This window comes from Carettochelys insculpta, chromosome 8 (assembly GCF_033958435.1).
Source record: "Carettochelys insculpta isolate YL-2023 chromosome 8, ASM3395843v1, whole genome shotgun sequence".
In the NCBI taxonomy this organism is placed as follows: Eukaryota; Metazoa; Chordata; order Testudines; family Carettochelyidae; genus Carettochelys; species Carettochelys insculpta.
This window is the reverse complement of record NC_134144.1, coordinates 49,976,356-49,997,506: the sequence shown is the minus strand read 5'-3', so window position 1 is coordinate 49,997,506 and position 21,151 is coordinate 49,976,356. Positions and strand designations below refer to the sequence as shown.

The 21,151-nt window shown below is 44.1% G+C and overlaps 1 protein-coding gene across 3 annotated transcripts in view; it reads left to right on the top strand.

Annotated features, from left to right (window-relative positions):
• Positions 1 to 4,444: 4,444 nt before the first annotated feature.
• The window catches only part of KIF5C (kinesin family member 5C), a 123,371-nt gene continuing 106,664 nt past the window's right edge, over positions 4,445 to 21,151 (top strand). For all 3 annotated transcript variants that reach the window (XR_012646350.1, XM_075000720.1, XM_075000722.1), the window contains exon 1: positions 4,445 to 4,743. Coding sequence is in view for 2 of the 3 variants with exons in the window: in XM_075000720.1 (XP_074856821.1) it covers positions 4,618 to 4,743 (126 nt within the window). In the remaining variant the exon portion in view is untranslated. The remainder of the gene's footprint in view (positions 4,744 to 21,151) is intronic.

Here is a 21,151-nt window from a genome sequence, read left to right as displayed (position 1 = left end):
GTGAGGGCAGAATTGACTTCTATGCCTTTTCTGACAACTCTTCACATTTTTACTTTCTGACGAATTTCATATCCTGGTGATGGATAGTCAGTCATGCTAGGTGCATGTGAGTATGTTAATGGATGCTATGCAATGAAGATTATTTAGAGGTTTTTTAGTTCTAGTTTTTTATGCTCATCTCTCTCTCTCTCTCTCTCTCTCTCTCACACACACACACACACACACACACACACACACACACACACACACACACACACACACACACACACACACACACACACACACACACCCAGAGAGAGAGAGATTCTTTCTAAACAAATCAGTATCATAAACATCCAGAGATCCCATTAATGTTTATAAAGTGCTTTAGAGAATGATAAAAAACTCTAATAAATTCTTCAACTTACTCACTGGCCTGTAGCTTTTGTTTTGTAATGGATTGATTATGAATAGGTAGCCAGGAACATATGGTGTCTACCAAAGAACACATCAACAGGTAAAATAAAATGAAGTGAAAATACCTTTATCTTGGCCATGCCCTAGAAGATATGGATGGTAGCAGGAAAAAATGGATAGCAACTTCAGTGAGGCCACTTCCAATAATGATTGCAAGACAAACCGGTCCTCTGGTCAGGCTATAATTAGCCAGAGCTGCCCATGTTTAAGATTTGGTGAAGCTTGCCTGCTACAGTGGACTGAAGAAGTTTGCAGTGACCATGATGGCGTTCCATCATTGTGGAATAATGGCAGTTATTACATAGTTAAAAACAAGTTTGCAATAGAGGGTCTACTATAAATCTGATTTTTCTTAGCTCTTCTTTAAAAAGAAGAGGGACAAGACAAGGTAGAATTGTTCCAGGTGTGAAGCGATTGACCCAATAATTGCCTGAGTTATGACCCGTGTTCTCTTTAATTTTTCACACCCCTAAATGAAAGGAATTTTCTTATGTGCATGGATGTTGAAGAGATGTGTGACACAGTGGTGATATCAGACTCACTGAACATATTGCTGAACATATTACATAATTCATGTGGCAGGAGTGGGACCAAGGGGCTTGGAGTGTAGAAGAAGGCTCAAGGCTGGGGCAGAGAATTGGGGTGCAGACTCTGGGACATGGTGGGGAAGTTTGAGTGCTCAGCTTGGGGAGGGGCTTATGACTGGTGGTTGCTGTGCAGTGGAGACTATAGGCTCAGGACTGGGTTTAGGGTGCATGAGGAGGGTCAGGTTCTGGGATGGGGGTGTGGACTCTGGAGTGCTGGAGAGTGCTCAAGGGACCTTCCATGGATCAGGGGTCCTGTCTACTTGCTGGATCACAAAGAAGCCCTGAGCTATCTTAAATTCAGGATATCCATCCAAACGTACTTTGTTTGTTAGTTAATCCCTGAGGAATGCAGGTTGGGCCTCTGAACTGGCATTCTATCACAGGTGATCAGCAGACAAAAGCTTCCCCCAATTACAGCAAAGCTTCAAAGGCTAAGTCAGTGGGGGGCTGCAATTCCCTCCTCCACAGGACCTCTTGAGAATTCTACTTCACATATTGTCCCAGAAGAACAATACGGCAGACATGATTATGTAAATTTAAAAAACACACAACTCTCCATCTCTTAGAAATTGCTTTCATCTGTCTTCGACTTTAAGAAGTTTCATACAATCCCACTATTGTACACAAACATGCCTATTTTCAATACAGGAGACCCAAAAGTTAAGTGTAATTCTAAAAGGTTTTATTTCATTCCGTAAGTATGCACTTGATATTGCAGGAATTGTCATATCTGTCACAAATAGTATGGAAATGGTTGAGAAGCAGTCCTGCACTTATACACGTTAACAAACTCTTAACACCTCGATACTAATAAGAACAAACCAGAATCCAGTCTACTGACGCATGGATAAACACAAGGTAAAGTCCTGACCCCACGAAACCAAAGACTAGTCTCCCATTGACTACAGAAGAGCCTGAATTTCATCCAGACACTAGGATAGAATGTTTGCTTCATTTCACATTTTCAGAAAAATCATGGGATTGTAACTAAAAGTTAAAAAACAAAACCAAAAAACCTTGTGATTTATTTCCAAATCAAGTGTCCAGAAGCCCTTTAGCATGGTTTAATACTATGGGACATTGATTCTCCTATATGTACTATTATATTTTAGAGAGTTTATCTATTTGTCTGTTTGATCAAAAACTCCTAAATGGTAAGAGCTGGGACCACCAAATTTGGTATACAGTTTCCTCTTATAACTTAAAGCAACATAAGGGGTTAGTTGTGCCAGGAAAACAGGATGTGCCTGGAATGGGATAGTGTCTCATAAAATGAAACAGAAAACAGACACTCACCAAATCAAGTGGAGTCTTCAAAACGGATTTAACTGAGCAAATGTTGAAAGAGATTGATGCAGGCAAAAAAAGGATGAACACTGAGTAGGATTGCTTCTCAATAAATACTCACAGAAAAGAGATAAAACAGAGAAATTTGGAGTAGTGCTCTGTTTTGGCACAGCTAAATCAATGCTTAAGGTTTGAAAACCAGATAAAATGTTATTGGAAACAAAACTGAATATAGTTCTTTTTGTTAAAACATGGTGAATGATGAGTTTATAGGGATGAAGAAAAAATATACATGATGGAAGTCTCAGTTTAAAATTGAACTAAAAAAATTAAATGGCCAAATTTTAACGACCCTTTTTAAAGTAAGCCAAAATAAAAATTAACTTAATAAAATAATGTTGTAGTTTTAAAAATGCAAACATTTCAAAAAAGCATGTGCATGTTGCATTTATTTTAAAAAATCCCTTAACTGAGTTAAGCAAACCTGCTAATTTCCATATGCAAACTGCAAACACTTTCAATCAGGCTTATTTTATATTAAGAGCCCAACTAAGCAAGAAAGAACAAAAGTAAAGTCTACAGTAAGAGATAACTGTGTGCCTGTCATTTGTAACACAAAACATCTGCATTCACAACTGTTCTAATTGGACAAGTCATAACATTAACAAGCTACATGTATGACATGGTTTACATACCCCCTTTCTTTCTCTCATTTTTATTTACGTATACCTGGGATTTCAGCATTTGTGATTACACTGGTAAACCCCCTTACTGGAAACAAACATGAGAACAGTAACTAAATGAAGCCTGAACAAACAGCCACACTGATATATTTGAGCAATCAAAACCAAGAAACAGTGCAGTAGCACTTTAAAGACTAACAAAATAATTTACCTTTCGTGTGGTGTATGGGGTTTCCAGGAAGGGGTAGCACCTCTGGTGTGAGGACTTGTCATGTCTCTTTGGGGCAATTCATGCACCTTTGGTCCTCAGCTGGCACCCAGCTCTCACCTGTGGCTCCGAGAAGCTGTATATAAATCGCTTTGACAGGTGGGCTAAACCAGGTGAGGGTAGCCGGCAGGTCTGAAACCTGCGGTGAGATAGGGAATTGCCTATCCCAGCATGCAAAGTGGACCCCCGTGGACTGGACAAATGAGATCAACAGCATGATCCAACGACCAATGAGGCAGTTCTGCAAGGCTCTGTGGAGAGTGAAGGGCATGACAAGGCACCAAAGATGGCATGGCCATCCACTGCAGCCTAAGCAGTCCCAGCCATGATGACTTTTTGTACCACTGGAACCAGGCTTCTGAGGAACTGTCCCTGTGCAATGGCTTTTCTACTTAAACCTTCCCCCGCACAGGTTCTCTGCGCATTCTCATCACTTCTGTCTATTGACGTCATGGTTGAACATGACGGACGACCTACTAGCTGGTGAGCTTTGGTGGGATAGACCCACTTCTTCAGACCATAGCCATACCAGAACGGATTCCTATGGCTATGGTCTGAAGAAATAAGGTCTATCCCACAAAAGCTCACCACCGAATAAATTAGTTTGTTAGTCTTCAAAGTGCTACTGGACTGCATTTTTTTCAGAGTATATAGACTAACAGGGCTCCCTCTCTGTTACTGTTGGAGCAATGTCTTTAGTGGGTGTGAAGGGCGTCAAGAGGAACTCCCGGAGAGTTCCCTCCCGGGTGAGAGGGTGTAACACTGATATAACTGACCACAGTGACCCCGAGTGGCACTAGAGCTGGCAACTGTGTTTGCCCTTGTGCAGCACGTTCGGGTCCCGTGCGCGTGAGCTGGGAAATGTCGAACCCCGCCCCCCCACCACATTCGCACCCGGGATTCCCGCTGCGCTGGGGAGCTGCGAGCGGCTTGCAAACCCCCAGCTCCCGCCACCGCGCACCAGCCCCCCTCAGGCTGCCGGGGCTGAGTCTGGCACCCTCCGGGAGCGGGGCGCGGCCCACCCCCCCCACCTGCGCGCCGGCGGGCGGACTACATCTCCCGGCATGCGTGGCTGGCCCCGCGAGCCCGGCTTGGGGAGGGGTTGCGGTAAAGCGGTGAAGTCACCGCGCCTCTGGGGGGCGGCCCGGCCGCTTTGTGTTTGCTGCAGCGGCGGCGGTGGTGGTAGCTGCAGCAGCAGCAGCGGGGCCGGTGGATGCGCGGCGGGCGCCGCTTTCCCTGACGCCCCGGGCCCCGCCCCGCTGCAGGTGGGCGGTGGGCTGCGGGCCGGCCCGGCTGCGGTAGGCAGGAGGCTGCGGGCTCCTTCCCTGCCCGCGCCATGGCGGACCCCGCCGAATGCAGCATCAAAGTGATGTGCCGGTTCCGGCCCCTCAACGAAGCGGAGATCCTCCGCGGGGACAAATTCATCCCCAAGTTCAAAGGCGAGGAGACGGTGGTGATCGGGGTGAGTCTCCTCCCTGCCCCGCTCCCGGCGGCCGGGCGGGGCCGCTCTGCAGCGAGTCCCGGTCCGCGGCCCCCGGGGCGCTCCCTCCCGCCATTGTTCCCGGGTCGGGGGTGAGTTGTCAGCGGGCGGGGGCTGGGGCTGCCGCAGCTTTGCAGGGGGATCAGCTGCCGCCGGGAGGGAGCCGGGGCGCCTCGAGGGCTTCTCCTGTTGCCCAGCCCCCTGCCCCGCTTTGCCTGCGGGTTCCCGTGCCCCCCGCCCCCAACCAGCGTGGGAAGGGGCGAGGGCTGCGGACGCCGGGGTAGGCGGCACCAGCCTGCCATGCACCCTAGGGCGCCCCCGGGGCCAGACCGGGCGGCAGAGGGCGCTCGCTCGGCCGCGCTCCTTGGCCGGTACCTGGGGATGGGGTGGGGTGTGGTGGGGAACTGAACAGAGCCGGTGCGGGTCTCACTCGGGCTGCAGCCTCCCAGCCCCCAGCACTGCCGAGGCTGATGTCATCCCGCAGACTGGGCATGCTCGGCGCCCCTGGCCCGGCGCGTGCCGCCCGGCGGGCAGGTGACGGCAGCGGCGCGAGAGAACTGCTCAGCTCGGAGCCGCTGCGCGCTGGGACGCCTGGCCGGGCTGCTGGGGGCGGGCGCCGCTGGTCGCAGCTGCTGCCCCTTGTTGTGCCCTAGCGGGACAGCGCCCCCTACCGCCGTCCCCGGCACGTTCGATGTCCCCGGAGGGGTGCTAGGTCGGGGCGCTAGGTCGGGGCTGTCGCACCCACTTGCCCTGTGTTTGTTTTACGGACCCCGGAGGCCTCAGAGGGAAGCAGGAGGCCGGGGTGAAATCCTCATTCGTGTGTGTGTGGTGGGGGAGCAGCGTTTTGCAGTACCAGGTGCTGAGCACAGCTCTTGGGTACATCAAACAGTTGCGTGGTGTGCGTTGGTCAGACACACGTTCATCAGGTGGGGCTTTTGCACCCTGGTTCCAGCTGCCGGTAGAAGAAATCGTTGGTTCTAACCTCTGGGAGCCCAGTGTAGTAAAGTCTCATTCTGTGGGCAGGTTAGTGACAGCTGCTGTACTGCACTCAAACCCACCTGGGATGAAAGGTTCTTCCTCATCCAGGCAGATCCGCACAGGGTGTTTATATATGCTACAAAGCTTAGGTGCTGGACCTAGGGGGGGGGTGGGCTGCAGCGCCCCCTGCTTTGAAGTGGTTTCCATTATATACTGGGTTGACTGTTTGCTTCACTGGTTCTCCACACTCTCACTAGAAAAATTGTTCCAGTACCCTTGCTGCAAACCCTAAACCATGTATTATAAGCATCAGTTGATTAGGTCCTAGTAATGACCAATTTCTGGACGTTGTTCCACCAGCACATCACACTCATAATGGCAAAGGGCTCTGTAATCACTGACTAGAAAAGGAAGTATCTAACATCACTAGAAAAAGCAATCTATATGGTTAATTGGATCCCTATATGGTCTGGGGCCCAACTCTCCTAAATACTGTTTGCTTCACATTGGATGTGCTTGCTCTGAGTTCTTGGAGTTGAAGCTTTCCGATGAAGGGCTCAGAGCTTTATAATGGGCTCCCTTTGTCAGGCTGTGAGCATATTGCTTTGGTGCTCATCAGTGCATGATGTAGGCCGTTTCTATTTGATTTAGTATGTGTTTTATTCTCTGACTTGTTGGAATTGGTTTTCCCTTGGTTCTTTGTTTTGTATTTTGGTCTCCAGTGATCACAGCCATATATATTCTAACCATTATAAGGTTTCTTTTTATAACCAAATGCTTAGATAAGTGCTTGATCAATAAACACATAAACAGTTAGCTGGTTATTAACAAGGTTCTTATTTTAACTGCTTACCACTACTGTCAGAATTTATTGGAAGGACAAGCACTTTTTCATGGAGCTGCTAAATGACTCATGAAAGACTGAAATAATTTGAGAGGAATGTTGCAGAAATGTCTCTCTCTTCTCTTTTTTAATTACTGATGGCATTGCATCAAAACAGGATATTTGTTTCTGAGCAGATAAACTCTCATTCCCCATGTTAAGTTGTAATCCTAATAATCTCTACAGCAATGAACCTGCTGTCAAACAGAGGATTTTGACTTCAGGTCCTGATGAATGTTTGGAATGAAGGAGAAATGGCTATCTGGAAAAGAGGAACCTTGTGAAAGAGAGAGCTTCTTCCATCCAAATGTTAGTGATCATAAAAAAAAATAACACACACACAGAGTATATTAAAGTAAGGTAGAATTAAAATAATTTTAAAAATAAAGAGCACGTAATTGAACTGAATTGAGGAACATGCAGGAACAAGTTTGTTCTTTGTTCTTCAGATGGATCTGTAGTGCCCACTTATTTTGAAGCTTGCTGTTAGTGAGAGGCAGGAATGGATTTTCTTTAGTCTTAGTTGTGATATTTAGTAGTGTGGATTTCCTGAACTAGTATTTCTAACTGACCTAATCTCAGTGTTACAGATTTCCAGGAAGGAGACAAATACATTTTTTGGTTCTGGTCTCTCATTCCTTTTTGAGATGAAACTTAGGGCGAATTGAGCAAAATCTTGGCATCTACCTCTGTATATTGAATCTGCTGAGTTTTGCACATCTCTTATTGTGATGTTGAATAATTGTCTTTTGTTATTCAGACATTACAGAACATGCAGCACTATAGGGACCAAAAGGTCAAATGATATTTCACAATATTTGAGATTCTTGTAAGAAGCAAATGATGGTCACCCATTCTTCTAGAGAAACAATCAGTATATTTTATCTAGTTTTCTAATAGGTATACTACTGAGAATTATGACTCAGTGCAGTACTAGCAATATATTCTCACCCTTATACTTGAACGCAGTCTTTTTTCTCTTATGAAGGAATGAGAGTGAAGTTCATGAAATTTGTGCTAGTAAGAAGAGAACTAGGTCCCTAAATTATTTTTGTTTAAAGATATTTGCAGACTGTTTATATGGATCATTCATATCTAATTAGCTTAGTCAGCAAAAAGACCTAACCAGAGATGGGGAATAATTTTTGATTGGGGGGGCCACTCTAAGAATCTGGTAAGTGGTTAAAGGTCATACTCTTCCATGAGCTGAATGGGGGAGATGTGGGCTTAGGAGGGAGGTTGGGTGCAGAAAGTAGGGATTTGGGGTGTAGAAAGGGTTATGGGGCCTGGGTGAGAGTTTGGGTAAAGGAGGGAGGGGTGTGACTTGGGGCACAGGAGAGGGTGCAAGGTCTGGGAGTGGGTATGGATGTAAATGCAGAGGGTTTTGAATGCAGCATATGGGGTTAGAGGGTTGGTAGAAGGAGGCGCTGGGGTGCCAGAGGCAGGTTGTGATTGGGAGTTAGCTAGGTGGCTCCGAGCTGTCAGCCTATCAGATCTCTCAGGCAGGCTCCCTGTCTGCTGTGTCCCACATGCCACACATAATGGCTGGCTCTACGGGTCATGTGTTCTCAGTGTCTCTGGGCAGGGGTAGGAGCAACTTTTCATGCTGCCCCCAGCACAATTATGAAACTCCTACTGGCACACAAAGGCATCCCTTAGCCATGCCCTCAGGCTCGCGGCAGTGTTCAGAGAAGCACATGGTCCCTGCAGCTGGCTGCTTTGAGCGGTGTGCGGTGTCATGGCTCTTACTGGGCTATAGGCCAGATTCAGCAGCTTGGTGGGATGGATTTTGCCTATAGGTCATATTTTGCCCACCTCTGCTTGAAAACAAATGGATAGAAGCATTGTGATAATATAGTGTTAAAATCCTCATTGGTGCTTGAATGTAGTTCCCATGATTTGGTGGTTCCCTCTGATGCTTCATGGCACATTACTCCTCTAATGAAATCAACACTGATTTCTCCATTTCTCCATGTCCAAGGGTGGACTCTCATGTCTTTAAATGAGACACCATGGAAAAACTAGAAGTTACACTTGGACTGTGGGTGGGATAGCAATATCTATGTTGGTAGCGAAGTTGATTTTATTTTATAAGTAGCTAAAATTAACCTGCCAATTTGTCCAGTTAAATTTGTTAATTTTTTTGGAAAATATATTTAACTATATGTTAGTATGACACAACTCACAATGCATACTTAATGTACAGTCTTTTACTAGGTGACTGGTATTTTGCTGTGAGGTATTTTGTTAGTTTTTCTGACGATGGGAAGCCTTTAACATCTTATAATTGGGCATCCTTAGTCCATTTCCCTGCCCCTCCTAATTCCTATATTTCTATAGCCTTGTTTCTATAAAAGATGTACAAGCAGCTTGCAGATATAACAGACTTCAAAGATGTGTTTCGAAAGGCACAAAGAAATTATACAAATACGTAGTGGGTTCTTCTCTTTTAGAAAACATGAGTAATCCTCCCACAGCATCAGATTTTCCTTCAGGATGACATAAGCTGATAAATTGCAAAGCATATTGTTCACCCAATGCCTTTCATCTTTCTACGTTATGTACAAGATGTGTCATGCTGTGCCAACTCTCCTGTAACATTGGGCTGTGTCACTTTCATGCCTGATTATTTCAAGAGCTGGAAGAGCAGTGCGCTGGCAAATCTGTCATTGGATTTCTATGGTGATTTCCCTCCCACTCTAACTCATTGAGGTGAATGGGATACATCTTGTAAAAGTGACGCATTTTCTTGCAGTTTATAAGGTTTCACTATAACTGCAGGACAAACATGTTCCACTAACTTAAGGACTGCAGTTGTAGCCATCAAGGGAGTAATTGCTGGAACTGCTAAAAAGAGGAGACTGCTCTAGTAAGTGGTTGAGTGTAACAGTGAATCGAGAGGGAGGCTGTTTAGGTGTTGGAATTCTTGTTGTAGTGGAAGAATTAGTGGAGTAGAGTTTCCGGTTCGAACAGAGGAGTTAATTGTCTGGGTCATGAAGGCTGCATGTGCGGCTGTTTTCTTCTAATTAAAGAAATTAATTTTTTGCAACTTCCTTCTTTGAAAGACAGCTAACCCCCAATGAATTTAAAAAAAATCAACTATAATGCATTCTCAATTGTAATTTAGGGCAACAAGAGAGATTTAACTGCAAATATATATCTGTCCAGATAAGGGTCTCCTGCAGCCATTTTTGTGTTCTCAAATTTAAATTTGCTTGTCTTCAAACCTTTGATCCTGCCAAATTTCATGGGCTGGGTTAGTACATGTTTAGAATACTTGTAAGGCACATATTGGTCTTTACAGTTTGTGAAATTTCCTTTGTGTGTAGCAGCACTGGGAGTTCTGGTGCAGGCTGATTACTAGTCATTCTTAAGCCATTATATGTGAGCAAGGCCAGATGATGAGATGGTACAAATGTGTCTGGTCTTTGTTAGCACTGCCACATAAAGCTCAATCATAGCACTAGGTTGAGGTTTCCCAAAGATGTGTCTTTACGTGCTGCAGGAAGAGCTATAGCTGTTGCAGCCATTGGTATGCTGTGAGCAGGTGCATAACCAGTTCTCTTCCATAGTTTTGAGACAGGAGTGCTTGCATTTTAGATGAGATGGTGAAAAAAATATCATGACCCGGGTGGCTATTAAAGATTCCATGGGACTCTGAGAAATTATAGGTGGAAACCTCTACATTCTTGTGAGATTTCAGTGTGGGTTACTATTTTGGCTTGCCAAAATTCATTCTGAAGAGTCATTTGGAAAGAGCGTTCTTGTGTGTCCTGTCTTAAGTTCTGTAAATTGAAAAAGAACATTTCAACATGTTTGCAGTTCAGTGATGGATTAGCTGATGCTGTGTGTTTTCTATAAAATGCTTTTGGCTGTCGTCTGTGTATGATCTTTAACCTGAGAGGAAAGATCAAATGAAAAACAGCTTCCCTTTACACTTACTTGAACCATGCGTGTTTTTTATAACAATGTTCATTGCATTCACTGAAATCCTTTCTTTCAGCCCTCCTCCTGTGTACTGCAGGTTTCTCTAACAGTTTCCAAGCTTCTGATCCACTTTTTAAAATTTTGATGTCCTGCAAACAGCAATGTGTTTACCAGTATTTTAGAATTATAGCTAAACGTTTGAAATTTTTCAGTTCACATTCTTAATTTTTACCATGATACTTCATTTATAAATTCTGTATAGAATTATAGAAATAGTTGCAGTTAAATATTGTGCCTTAGTCGTCATGTTCTCCTAGCTGCAATATGACCGTTTCATGGTTTTTTTTGTATATTTTCTTATGGACAGTCTTCAAGTCTAGGTAAATAGATTAAAATGGATTTTAATTGTGTTCCAGGTGAAGAACTTCACAAGATAGAAGACAAGTGTCTCTCAGGGAGGGGGTTAAATTTTGTAATTTACAAAGGGAGAAGAACATGCGGGGGCTCCTTTTTAAAAAGGTGGATAGATCCGAGATCTTGAAATTAGTGTGTCAGCACTGGTTGCTTGATTTCAGGAGTTGATTTCTTGATTACTTGATTTCAGAAGTTCTGTCTACAGTCCATTTTCTGAACTGGATAGATGCCCTTGATCTTGAGCATATGATCGTGGCTTAGCTTAAAACTAGACAATAGAGGTAGCCAGATAGGAATCGGGAAACCTTTATTGACATTGGTTAGAGTCATTGGTTTGAGGAGTCATTGAAAGTTGATTTAACACTAGTTCTCCACCAGGGATATGCTTACGCATTGGGGTTCTTCGAAGTCTTCTGAGTGTTCTTCAGCTCAGCTAAATATTTACCTAGTTTTACAACCATCTAAATAAAAAGCACTACCAAAGTCAGTACAAAGTAAAATTTCATGCAGACCGTGTCTTGTTCATATTGCTGTATATACTGAAATGTATGTACAATGTTTATGTCACTGGACTTAGTTTATATATAGGGTAAAAATGAGAAAGCAAGCAAAACTTTCTTTAGTAGTATGCTGTGATGCTTTTGTATTTTGTCTGATTCTGTAATCAAGTAGACTTTAAATTAGGTGAAACTTGGGAATAGATAAGACAAATCAGACTCCAGAAAGGGTTACAGTGGCCTGGAAAGGTTCGGGGCCTCTGATCTAACAAAGTAGGGTAAATGTGTTCTGTCTGATACTGGCTTGCGTTAATTAATGTTTGTAAAGTACTTGGAAGATTAGCACCTCTACAGTGACTTTCTTAATGTTAGTCCCTGAGATGATGGAGATTATGATTCGAAAGCATGAGTGTGTTTGTAACTTATTATGTCTGTGTTACCTAACTTTTCAATAGCAAGAACATCTGAATTCAGTTATTATAATTTCTGTTTAGTGTCTCTGCCTTGTCAGTAATGTCAAATGATATCACTTCAGTTGTGCTTGAGTGTTTCCATTCAAAAGATAGAACAATAGAGCTGGAAGAGACCTATAGAAGCCATCAAGTACAGCCCCCTGCCTTAGGCAGAACCAAACCCATCAGATCAGCCCAGCCAGGGCTTTGTCAAGGCGAGACTTAAACACCTCCAGGATGGAGACTCCATTCCTTCCTTGGGTAGACCATTCCAACACTTCACCACCCTTGTAGTGAAAAAGTTTTTCGTAATGTTCAACCTGGACCTTCCCAACCGCAACTTGAGACCATTGTTCTGTGTTCTGCCATCCGTGACCACTGTGAACAGCCTCTCTCCAGCCTCTTTGCAACCTCCCTTCAGTAAGTTGAAGGCTGTTATAAAGTCCACCCTCAGTCTTCTCTTCTGCAGACTAAACAGTCCCAGTTCCCTCAACCTTTCTTCATAGGTCATATGCTCCAGCCCCCTGATGTCTGGGAAGTATGGCATCTGAAAGAATAACATGGAGAATACTAACCAATTTCCATAGCTGGGCATTAAGAGTGTTTGAAGTGGATCCTGGAGCCCGTTGAACCACTTAAATTACTGTAGGACAGGCCAAACATACTGGACTAGCAGAGTACAATTTTGATCACCCTTTAGAGTTTCCGAGTTTTGTCATATTGAGTGACTGCTGAACATGAACAGATGAGGGCTAAGGTTCCTGGATCCACCACACAGAGTTAAATTCCTGTGTTGCAGCTTGCTGCTAATGGGAGCTGTGCATGGTGCTGAAACACTAACCTTCAGTAAATCTTGGTTCCTCATTACCATTGACTTCTAGCAACTACATGCGCCAGTAACCCTTTTCTAATGGGGGTGGTGTGGGTATGTTTATCTTCAGCATCCCAAAGCAAGCCTCTTGGTATCTTCAATATAGTCCTGCCTACCCAAAGACAGGCTTTTTCTTCCATACCTTCCCCCCTACATGGTGCAAAGAAGAGAAAATGTAGCTCTGTGGCTGTGTGCTCAGTCTTTGACAGAGCTGGGAATAAAACACAAGAAGTCCTGTGTCTCTCTTGGAATTGGTGTGGGGGTGGAGGAGTACAGGAGCTGGGAGGATGGGCGGGGTTGGTGTGGTGAGGGTAGGGAGTGAGGGAAGAGGATTTGGTGTTGGGGGGAGGGTCAGGGCACAGGGTGTGGGCTCTGACATCCACGTAGAGGTTTTGTTGGCGGAGGGGGGCGGTCGGGGCAGTGTGGAAGTGGGAAGGAGGGTAGTGGGTGCGGGGGGCTGAGGACCAAGTTGTGGGGGGGGCGCCAGGACAGGGGGCGAGGTGGCTGCAGAGCCAGGGGACTTACAGCAGAGGGTTGGGAGGTCTCGGGGGAACCTACTGGTGGCAGCCACAGTGGCAAAGGTGAAGCTGGTTGGGCAGAGCAGCCCACACATCACCCAGCCCTGGCATCTCCTTGCTGGTGGGGTCTGGATTGTGGTTCCTGGTCCCCGTGTCTCCGGGGAAGAGGGTTAGGCTGGCTTCTGTAGCCCCAGCCATAGCTTGTAGCGGGGAGGCTTCTTCCCATACTCTGGGAGAGGCTGGGGCTGGGTTTCTTGCTGTGGAGGGCCCTTGCTCCAGCCCAGCATGAACTGGGTGTGGGTGGAACATGCCAGAGCCAGAACCAGACTTCTTTTCCCTGGCACAGTGGGAGTGGAGGGGCCATGACATTGTTTTTTTGCCCCAGCCACAGTTGTGGGGCTGGGCTCTGAGCTGTAGTCAGAGGAAGGACTGCCAATTTTTATCCCCCAGCCCTAGCTTGGGAGGACTGGGGAGGCCAGGGCCAAGGCCCTACAGGAGTGGGAAGGGGAGCTAGGGCCATGTTTTTTTTGCCGGCCCTAAAGGAGGGAGAGAGGCTGGGGCTGGAGCCTCGGCTGTGGCTTTTTTCCTGGCCCTGCAGAAGTGGCAGGAGTGTGGGGCAGGGTGGTTGGGGCTGCAGAATGTATACTGGCACCCAGCTCTCAGCAGAGGCTGGTGGAGGACAGACTGGGGCTGCAGCTGCAAGTTTTCTCCTCTTCCAGGCCCTGCAGGAGTGTGGCACAGAGCTGCAGCCCTGGCACAGTGGCTGTTTTCCCTGGCTCCAGGTTGAACACTGGGGGCCTGGGGCTGGGGTGGTTTCCCTGCCCCCCAACATGAGACTTTTTTTTTTTTTTTTTTTTTTGCAAGGGAGTAGGATGAGTCTGGGGGCAAAGCCTCGGGGGCTCCCCCTGTGCAGCACTGTGGCCAAGCACTGAGGAGGCAGGTCTCGGAGTAAAGGGGCACTTACTACTTCAACAGGATAGAGAGCTCTTTCTCTCCTCTTTTTTTTGCTGCTGTAGCTGCCTCCAGTGGTCTCTGTGCAGTGTGGCTGTTGCCTGTGCCTACTGCCCCCAGTGGTGAGTGTGAAGTATGTCGTCCATCCTGTCCGTGCCTTTCCCTTTCCGAGTGTTGGGAAGTCCTGGGTTTCAGGCATTTCCCACTTTTCAGACACAACTGAATGCTGACCTTGGTTTAAGTTAGGGTAAGAGGAAAATGCATACCACATTTCGTGGTCATAGCATTTACAGCTTAAGAGGAGATCTTGAACAAATGTAGCACTGACAGGCAGGCAGACAGGTGTACTCTACACATGTACGATAGATTTACATGTCTTGAGTCACCAGATTTGTTTGCATTAAAAACCTGTGTTAGCTTCACTGTTTTGTGACAGGGTTAGCTTTTGTATATGTTTCAGTAAATATGAGGCTTCAGTGGATTTTTCCGAGGAGGCACTTCCATTATATATTTTTTCCATCTACCATTCCTGTTAACTCTGAGCTAGAAAGAGGGAGCCCTTTCAGTGTGTGAAAAATGTTCAGTGTCATTTTTAAGTAGATGTTTCGCTTTTGTCTGTTTTCTTGTCTAAAAGACTTAGACATGTAAAAGGGAAGTTATGTGGTGGTGACTGGAATGCAGTTTTGGTCATTTAGGAGGTGCAGAAGGGGAGACATTTTTAGTGAAGAAAGAGATGAATAATAAGATCTAGTCTACTTTTTGGAGTCAGACGTGAACAGAATTTATTTTTTATTGTCTACGTCTTGGAAAAGATAAACTAAAAGATTCCTTTAGTTTGCTAGGTTTTGGTATCCTATATCTATAGATATTTTTTTTAAAGAAACCGCAGAAGTATGAAAGTGTAAAATACAGGCAAATTTCAGTTGCAATTTTTCACTGAATGTGTTTTTTCTAAACAGATGTATAAGAAAAAAGCATGTGATGTGTATATTAGGGCTGTTGATTAATCAGACTTAGCTTATGTGACTAACTCAAAATAATCATGATTATTCAGTTTTATTTATACTGCTAAACAATGGACTAACAATTGGCATGTATTGAATTTTGGACATTTTTCTAAGTTTTCTATTTCAACACAATACAAAGTGTGAAGTACTCATTTTATATGTTTGTTATAAATGTATGAACTCTAAAAGTGATAAAAGAAATAGTATTTTTCAAGTGGACAGTGGTTTACAAATACCTAAACGAGCGTTACAGTTAGGGAGGAAGACGATTGCTCTCCTTGGCCTCTGAGGATAGGACAAGAAGCAATGATCTTAAACTGCAGAAAAAGATGTTTTGGCTGGACATTAGGAAAAACTTCCTGTCAGGGTGGGTAAACATTGGAATAAATTACGTTGGGAAGCTGTGAAATCTTAGGGAGACATCTATCAGGGATGGTCTAGGCCAGGGGTCAGCAAACCCTGGCATAGGTGACTAGAGTGGCATGTGATCTGATGGGCACATGAGGCAGGAGGTGAGTCCCTCATTTCCTCCCCTGGGCAGCCGGGGGCTTGCTCAAAGCCATGCCACCTGTGGATTAACAAAAGAGCAGCTAATGCTACCAACCCCACCTAAATGATAAGGCTGTGCATCTTTATATATTATTGAAGCTGTTGTAAATTGGAGTATTAGTGACTTTTAAAAGTATCTCCAGCGCTCAGGCCATACATAGAAGTGAAAGGTCAAATTTTGGTAATTCGCCTGAGCTGCTGTCCCCTGGTCTAGACTGTGCTTGGTCCTGCTGTGAGGGCAAGGGACTGGACTTCATGGCCTCCTGAGATCCCTTACATTTCTGGTGTTCTATCATTCTAAGTGGAATGGTGTTTCAAGTGCAAAGAGACATACAGATCTTCAGTGCATCTGGCACGTAAATATTTTGTGATGCAGCCTGCACCAAATAGCTGTTCTCACTTTCAGGTGATACTGTAAACAAGAAGCAAGCTGCATTATTTTCTGCAAATGTAAGCAAGCCTGTTTGTCTGAGTTGACAAGAAGTAGGACTGAGTAGACACGTAGGCTCACTTAAAAAAAACTATTTTATTTTGAATGCAGTTTTGTACATTTGTAAATTCAACTTTCATGTTACAAGTATCTGAGAGGTAGCCAAGTTAGTCTGTATGTTTGAGAACAGCAAGAAGTTGTGTGACACCTTGTAGACTAACAGATATTTTGGAGCATTAGCTTTTGTGGGCAGAGACCTGCTTTGTTAGGCGAAGCAGGTCTTTGCCCATGAAAGCTTATGCTCCAAAATATCTGTTAGTCTATAAGGTGCCACAGGACTTCTTGTTGTAGTACGCTCTCTAACATGGAAGTTAACAATAGTTGTAATGGCGATATTGAAAAATACTCTTTTACAGTGCAGGTATTTTTAAACAAATATAAAGTGAGCTCTGTAAACTTTGTATTCTGTGTTGTAATTGAAATAATAATATTTGAAAAAGCAAAAAAATCCAAAATATTTTAATTGGTATTTTATTAATAGCACAACTAATCACACATCACCATTTCTCATCACTTCGCTGCCCTAGCATTGCCCTGCTCTGTGTCCAGTTCTCTAAGTCTCTTTTATCTATACCTGTAATACTTCATCTCAGTGAAGCAGAGCAAAATTCCTCACACGTTACTAACCCCATGCAACTTCTTAAAGACATCCCCCTTCTTCATTCATATTTCTTTCTTAGCCTTTAAAATTCTAATGATGATACCTAGATGAGCTCTTTATTTTCAGTTAAGCCATTCTGATTTCTTGAAGAAATTACGTATATAGTGTTAATTGTAGGTGCAGAGTAGGTTTTTTCTGTTGAGATACTGCAGTCTGAAGCAGCAAAGTTCAGTGCACCTCTTTCAGTATCCTACAGAGTCATTGCTGGAAGAATATTGAGTGCAAGTCATTTGACACTGTAGCCTGTGTGAGCAATACACAGTAAACCCTGCTTCAGCTGTCACTGCTTGTATGGAATCAGAAAAATGATGTATGGAAGAAGGGCAGTTGAATGACTGCCGAGCAGCCAAGGCCTGCCTTACTTCCAAAGAAAAATCCACATTGGAATATTAGTGGCTTCCCCATAGGAATATTTTACAATATACTGAGCAGGGAACTTGAACAGCTGATCATTTTAAGGGAGATAGAGCATGAGAAAATGGTGTATTCAAACAAACAAAAGCATAAAATATCCCTAAGTTTTCAGTTTAAGAATTATTAAAGAACTGTTGCTTAGTGGCAGAGGTCTTTCCTGTTGGGTCTGTCTACTAGAAATTTCAAGTCTCTGAGAGATCTGTCTGAAATATTTTCTCTCTTCTTCACCGTACACCTGTCTTTCTGAAATGGAATTCTACTGATTTAATCTAAAAACACATTTTTTACTAGATGGTAAAATTTTGGTTATTTTACAATTAGGAACAGTCTGTCAACAAATCTGGTTGAGAGGAAGAAGATGGCAAAAGAAAATAGTTTTCATCCTCCTCAATCTTTGAACTGGCCAAGGCTCATTTTGAGAGGCAAGTGGAGGTTCCAGTATTTTAATAAAATGACTTCTGATGATTTTTGTTACCAAAGTGCACCTTCACCTTTGTTTATCTCTTACCTACATATGTGGTCCCCGGCTCTCATAATACGCAAATTAGGGATGTAATATTTCTGGCAATGTGAAGGCATGGGAAAAACACAGGTTTTTCTAATGAAAATGTTGGGAAAATAGTAATTGGTAATAGTTTCTTATAGAAGGTAAGCTTTCTTTTAAAGTGAGCAATGAATTCTATGTTTATTTACTTGTCACATTGTGACAGACTGCTCAGAACTAGGAGGTGAGCCAGTACCTTGATGGCTTAGGCATCAGTCAGTGCCCCTGCAGGAGGATAACTGGGCATGTGCAAGGTTGATCTGGCTAGGAGAGCTGATGAGTCAATCAGACCAGCAGCTGAGTGTATAAGAGGGGCAGAGATAGGAATGGAGTGGGCGAGTAACCAGGGGTAGGTGAGCTCAGTGTGTGCAGGGACTTCAGGAAAGGGAGATCACTGTCCCTTCCTGGCCTGGCTGGAGAGGGTTAGAGACAGAGCAGCACTGTATGTATTAATCAAATGGGAAACACTGCCTTATAATGTAGTTAGTAAATTTTTGGTATACAGCCAAAGTTGATAGTAATGGTAACACCAGAGTCTGTGTATAACAGTGCATTGTTGTTTGATACAGTGTCCTCATACAAGCAACTATTGTAAGAATCAGCCTATTGTAACTTAAAAACAGTTACTAGTGTATTCTTTGAAATTCTAGCGTAGTTAATGTGTTTTTATATGTAACCAAAACCCATGTTTGAAAGAGCCACACGTGCTCATTTGGAACTCCATATACTTTGGTAGATAGGACTTGTAATTGCTTAAGACTGAAAAATTTATAAATAAGTATTTGAAATGAAGGTAGTTGAGTAGAGGGAATTTGAAAGGACGGGAGGGTGGCAGTAACAATATTTTAAAGGTGACTTTAAAAACTTTCACTGCTCATCTGAAACAGTGTTTCATGCCACAGCTTCTTTACAGTTTACTCCAAACTTTCTATTTTTCCATACTGGGCTTTGGTGCCGGGGAAGATTGGGGTGGGGAGAGGTGCAGAAGAAAGTCCTCCACCTCCTGGAAAGTTAAATTTTTTTTCCCCCTTGGACCCTTACTTTTCTAGTCCAAAGGCAGTATTTTTAACACCCAGTGGTGTAAGTAAGTACTATTATTCCCCCAGTGGGCCATCAGCTTTGCCTCGTCCTGGGTAAGGCAAGGGGAAGGGGCCTTGGAAGAAAGGGCTGGGGCTAGGAGCAACCAGTCTGCTCAGCATCTCCTGGGCCTTTGTGCCCCACTATCCCAAGCCCTTAGTGCTGCCTGGAGTGCACCACCTGCTATTCTGGTAGCAATTTAAAGAGCCGAGGGCTCCAGTCATGGCTTCTGCCACAGCAGCAGCAACTGCTGGAAGCTCTGGGCCTTTTGTATTTCAGAGCCCTGGGCATTTGCACCCCTCCATCAGTGGGCCTGTATTCTCATGTTGCAAATTGGAAGCTGAGGCCTGGAGAGACTGACTTGCCCTGAGTCGCGCAGAAGTCTGTCAGAGAGAGAAACTGTACCTGGGTTTCATGAATCCCAGGCTAGTTCCTTCACTGTTCAATGGTCCTTTCACCTAGGGGCGATGTGCACAGGCCTATTATGTGAAATGGGGCAACACCTCTTTAGTGGTGTTATTAACAAAACTAGGACACTATCATTCCTCTGGAAAATGGTCTAAATATCTGTATGTACAGATACACCTTTGTAACGTGTTTGAGATCGTACATCTGTAAAGCAAATCATTTTTAGCTGTGCTTTTCAAATAGGTTGCCTGAAGCACAGCATAACTTTTCTGGGAAGGTCCAGAACCTGGTGAGTTCAGTGCCTGGAATAGAAAGCCAATCTTTGGTTAGCACTTTAGTATATTATGGTCTGTCTTGCACGTTTCGCAATGCTGAGAGCAAAGGTGGACTTTGCTGAAAGTGCATTTGGGACTAACGTAGCAACACTACAGAGTGAATGTGCATATCTCACCAGAGATACTCCTCAAATGAGACAGGGCTCTACCGGATTCATTGTTGGACTTGGCCCATGTGTGTGCCCCAGTTTATTAAATAATTTGATGTCCTTTCTGTTCACCATCAGCCTCCACAGTTCAGCTCTTCCTGCTGCTGCTTCCACTTCTAAGATATAACCTTTTGTGACTAACCAGGCAGCAAAAATGCTTGCCATGCCCTCATCTCTAGAGTTCCCAGTACTGACTTCATAACCCTTCATTTGGCTAGAAAGTGCATTTGTAAAATGATCTGGCCTGTGGATCTATTTAATTACTCCTTCATGGAAACAAGCCCATGGCTCCCCCTTTTCACTGAGTTCTAACTTATTTGTTCTTCTCGCAACAGTTTGCAACTCAAAGTTAAGATGGTTGTGCTGAAATATGCATTTCTTCATACTTGATGAAGACTTGTGTTTGTGTGAACAATGTAGGATTTGTTATCTTTTAGCTTGCTTTTAAGTGCTGCTTAGGTCTTCTAAATTTTGTCATGTAGCAGCCAGAACTCTGTGTATGTGTGTTTTATTTGTTTGGATTTTGGAATAAATGTGGCTCTTAGCTTTTCATCTTGCTACTGTCATGGAGCCTTTCATCAAAGGATTTTTAAAGTGCCTTTCCTCTTTCCCATGAAGAGGTATCCTCAGTGAATGGACAGGGAGCAGGACAGGGTGACTTTCCCCAGGATATTTTGCAAGCTGATGTCACAACTGGGAACAGGATTTAGGAGTGGAAAGAATTGACAGCCAATCTCTGCTCTAAGGATTAGACTAGAATGCTTGCTGCCTTCTGTTTTTTCTCTTCTCATACAGCCTTGCAAAGGATGTGTTGTGTTATATCTGTTCTGTATGTGATAACACTGACTGATACCCAGTTAAACTGAAATCAGATTTATTGCTGTCTTGCTGAAGCAGATAGTACAGCCACCAAATAGCTCTGTGATTTCCTACATTTGTTGCAGCCGTGGAATGTGGATGTCTGAGCAATCCCTTTCGTTTAATTGAAAACATTTTGAAGACTCTTTTGTCAATGTGGCTTTAAAACCACTGACAGTGCTGCTTATTTAGAAATGGCATATTTGTTTGCTGCATTGAAAACTGCAGCATTCAGCAGACCTCTCATGTATTAGTCACTCTGGCAGAAAGCACTTCCTGACATCGAAGCCTTCCTTTTGTGCTGTGTGATGTTCCTGATGACTCGTTGTTAATCCTGGGGAGAACCAGTGCCAAGAAATAATGCACACAATATTTTAAAATTCTTCAAATTTCTGCAATTTTTTTTG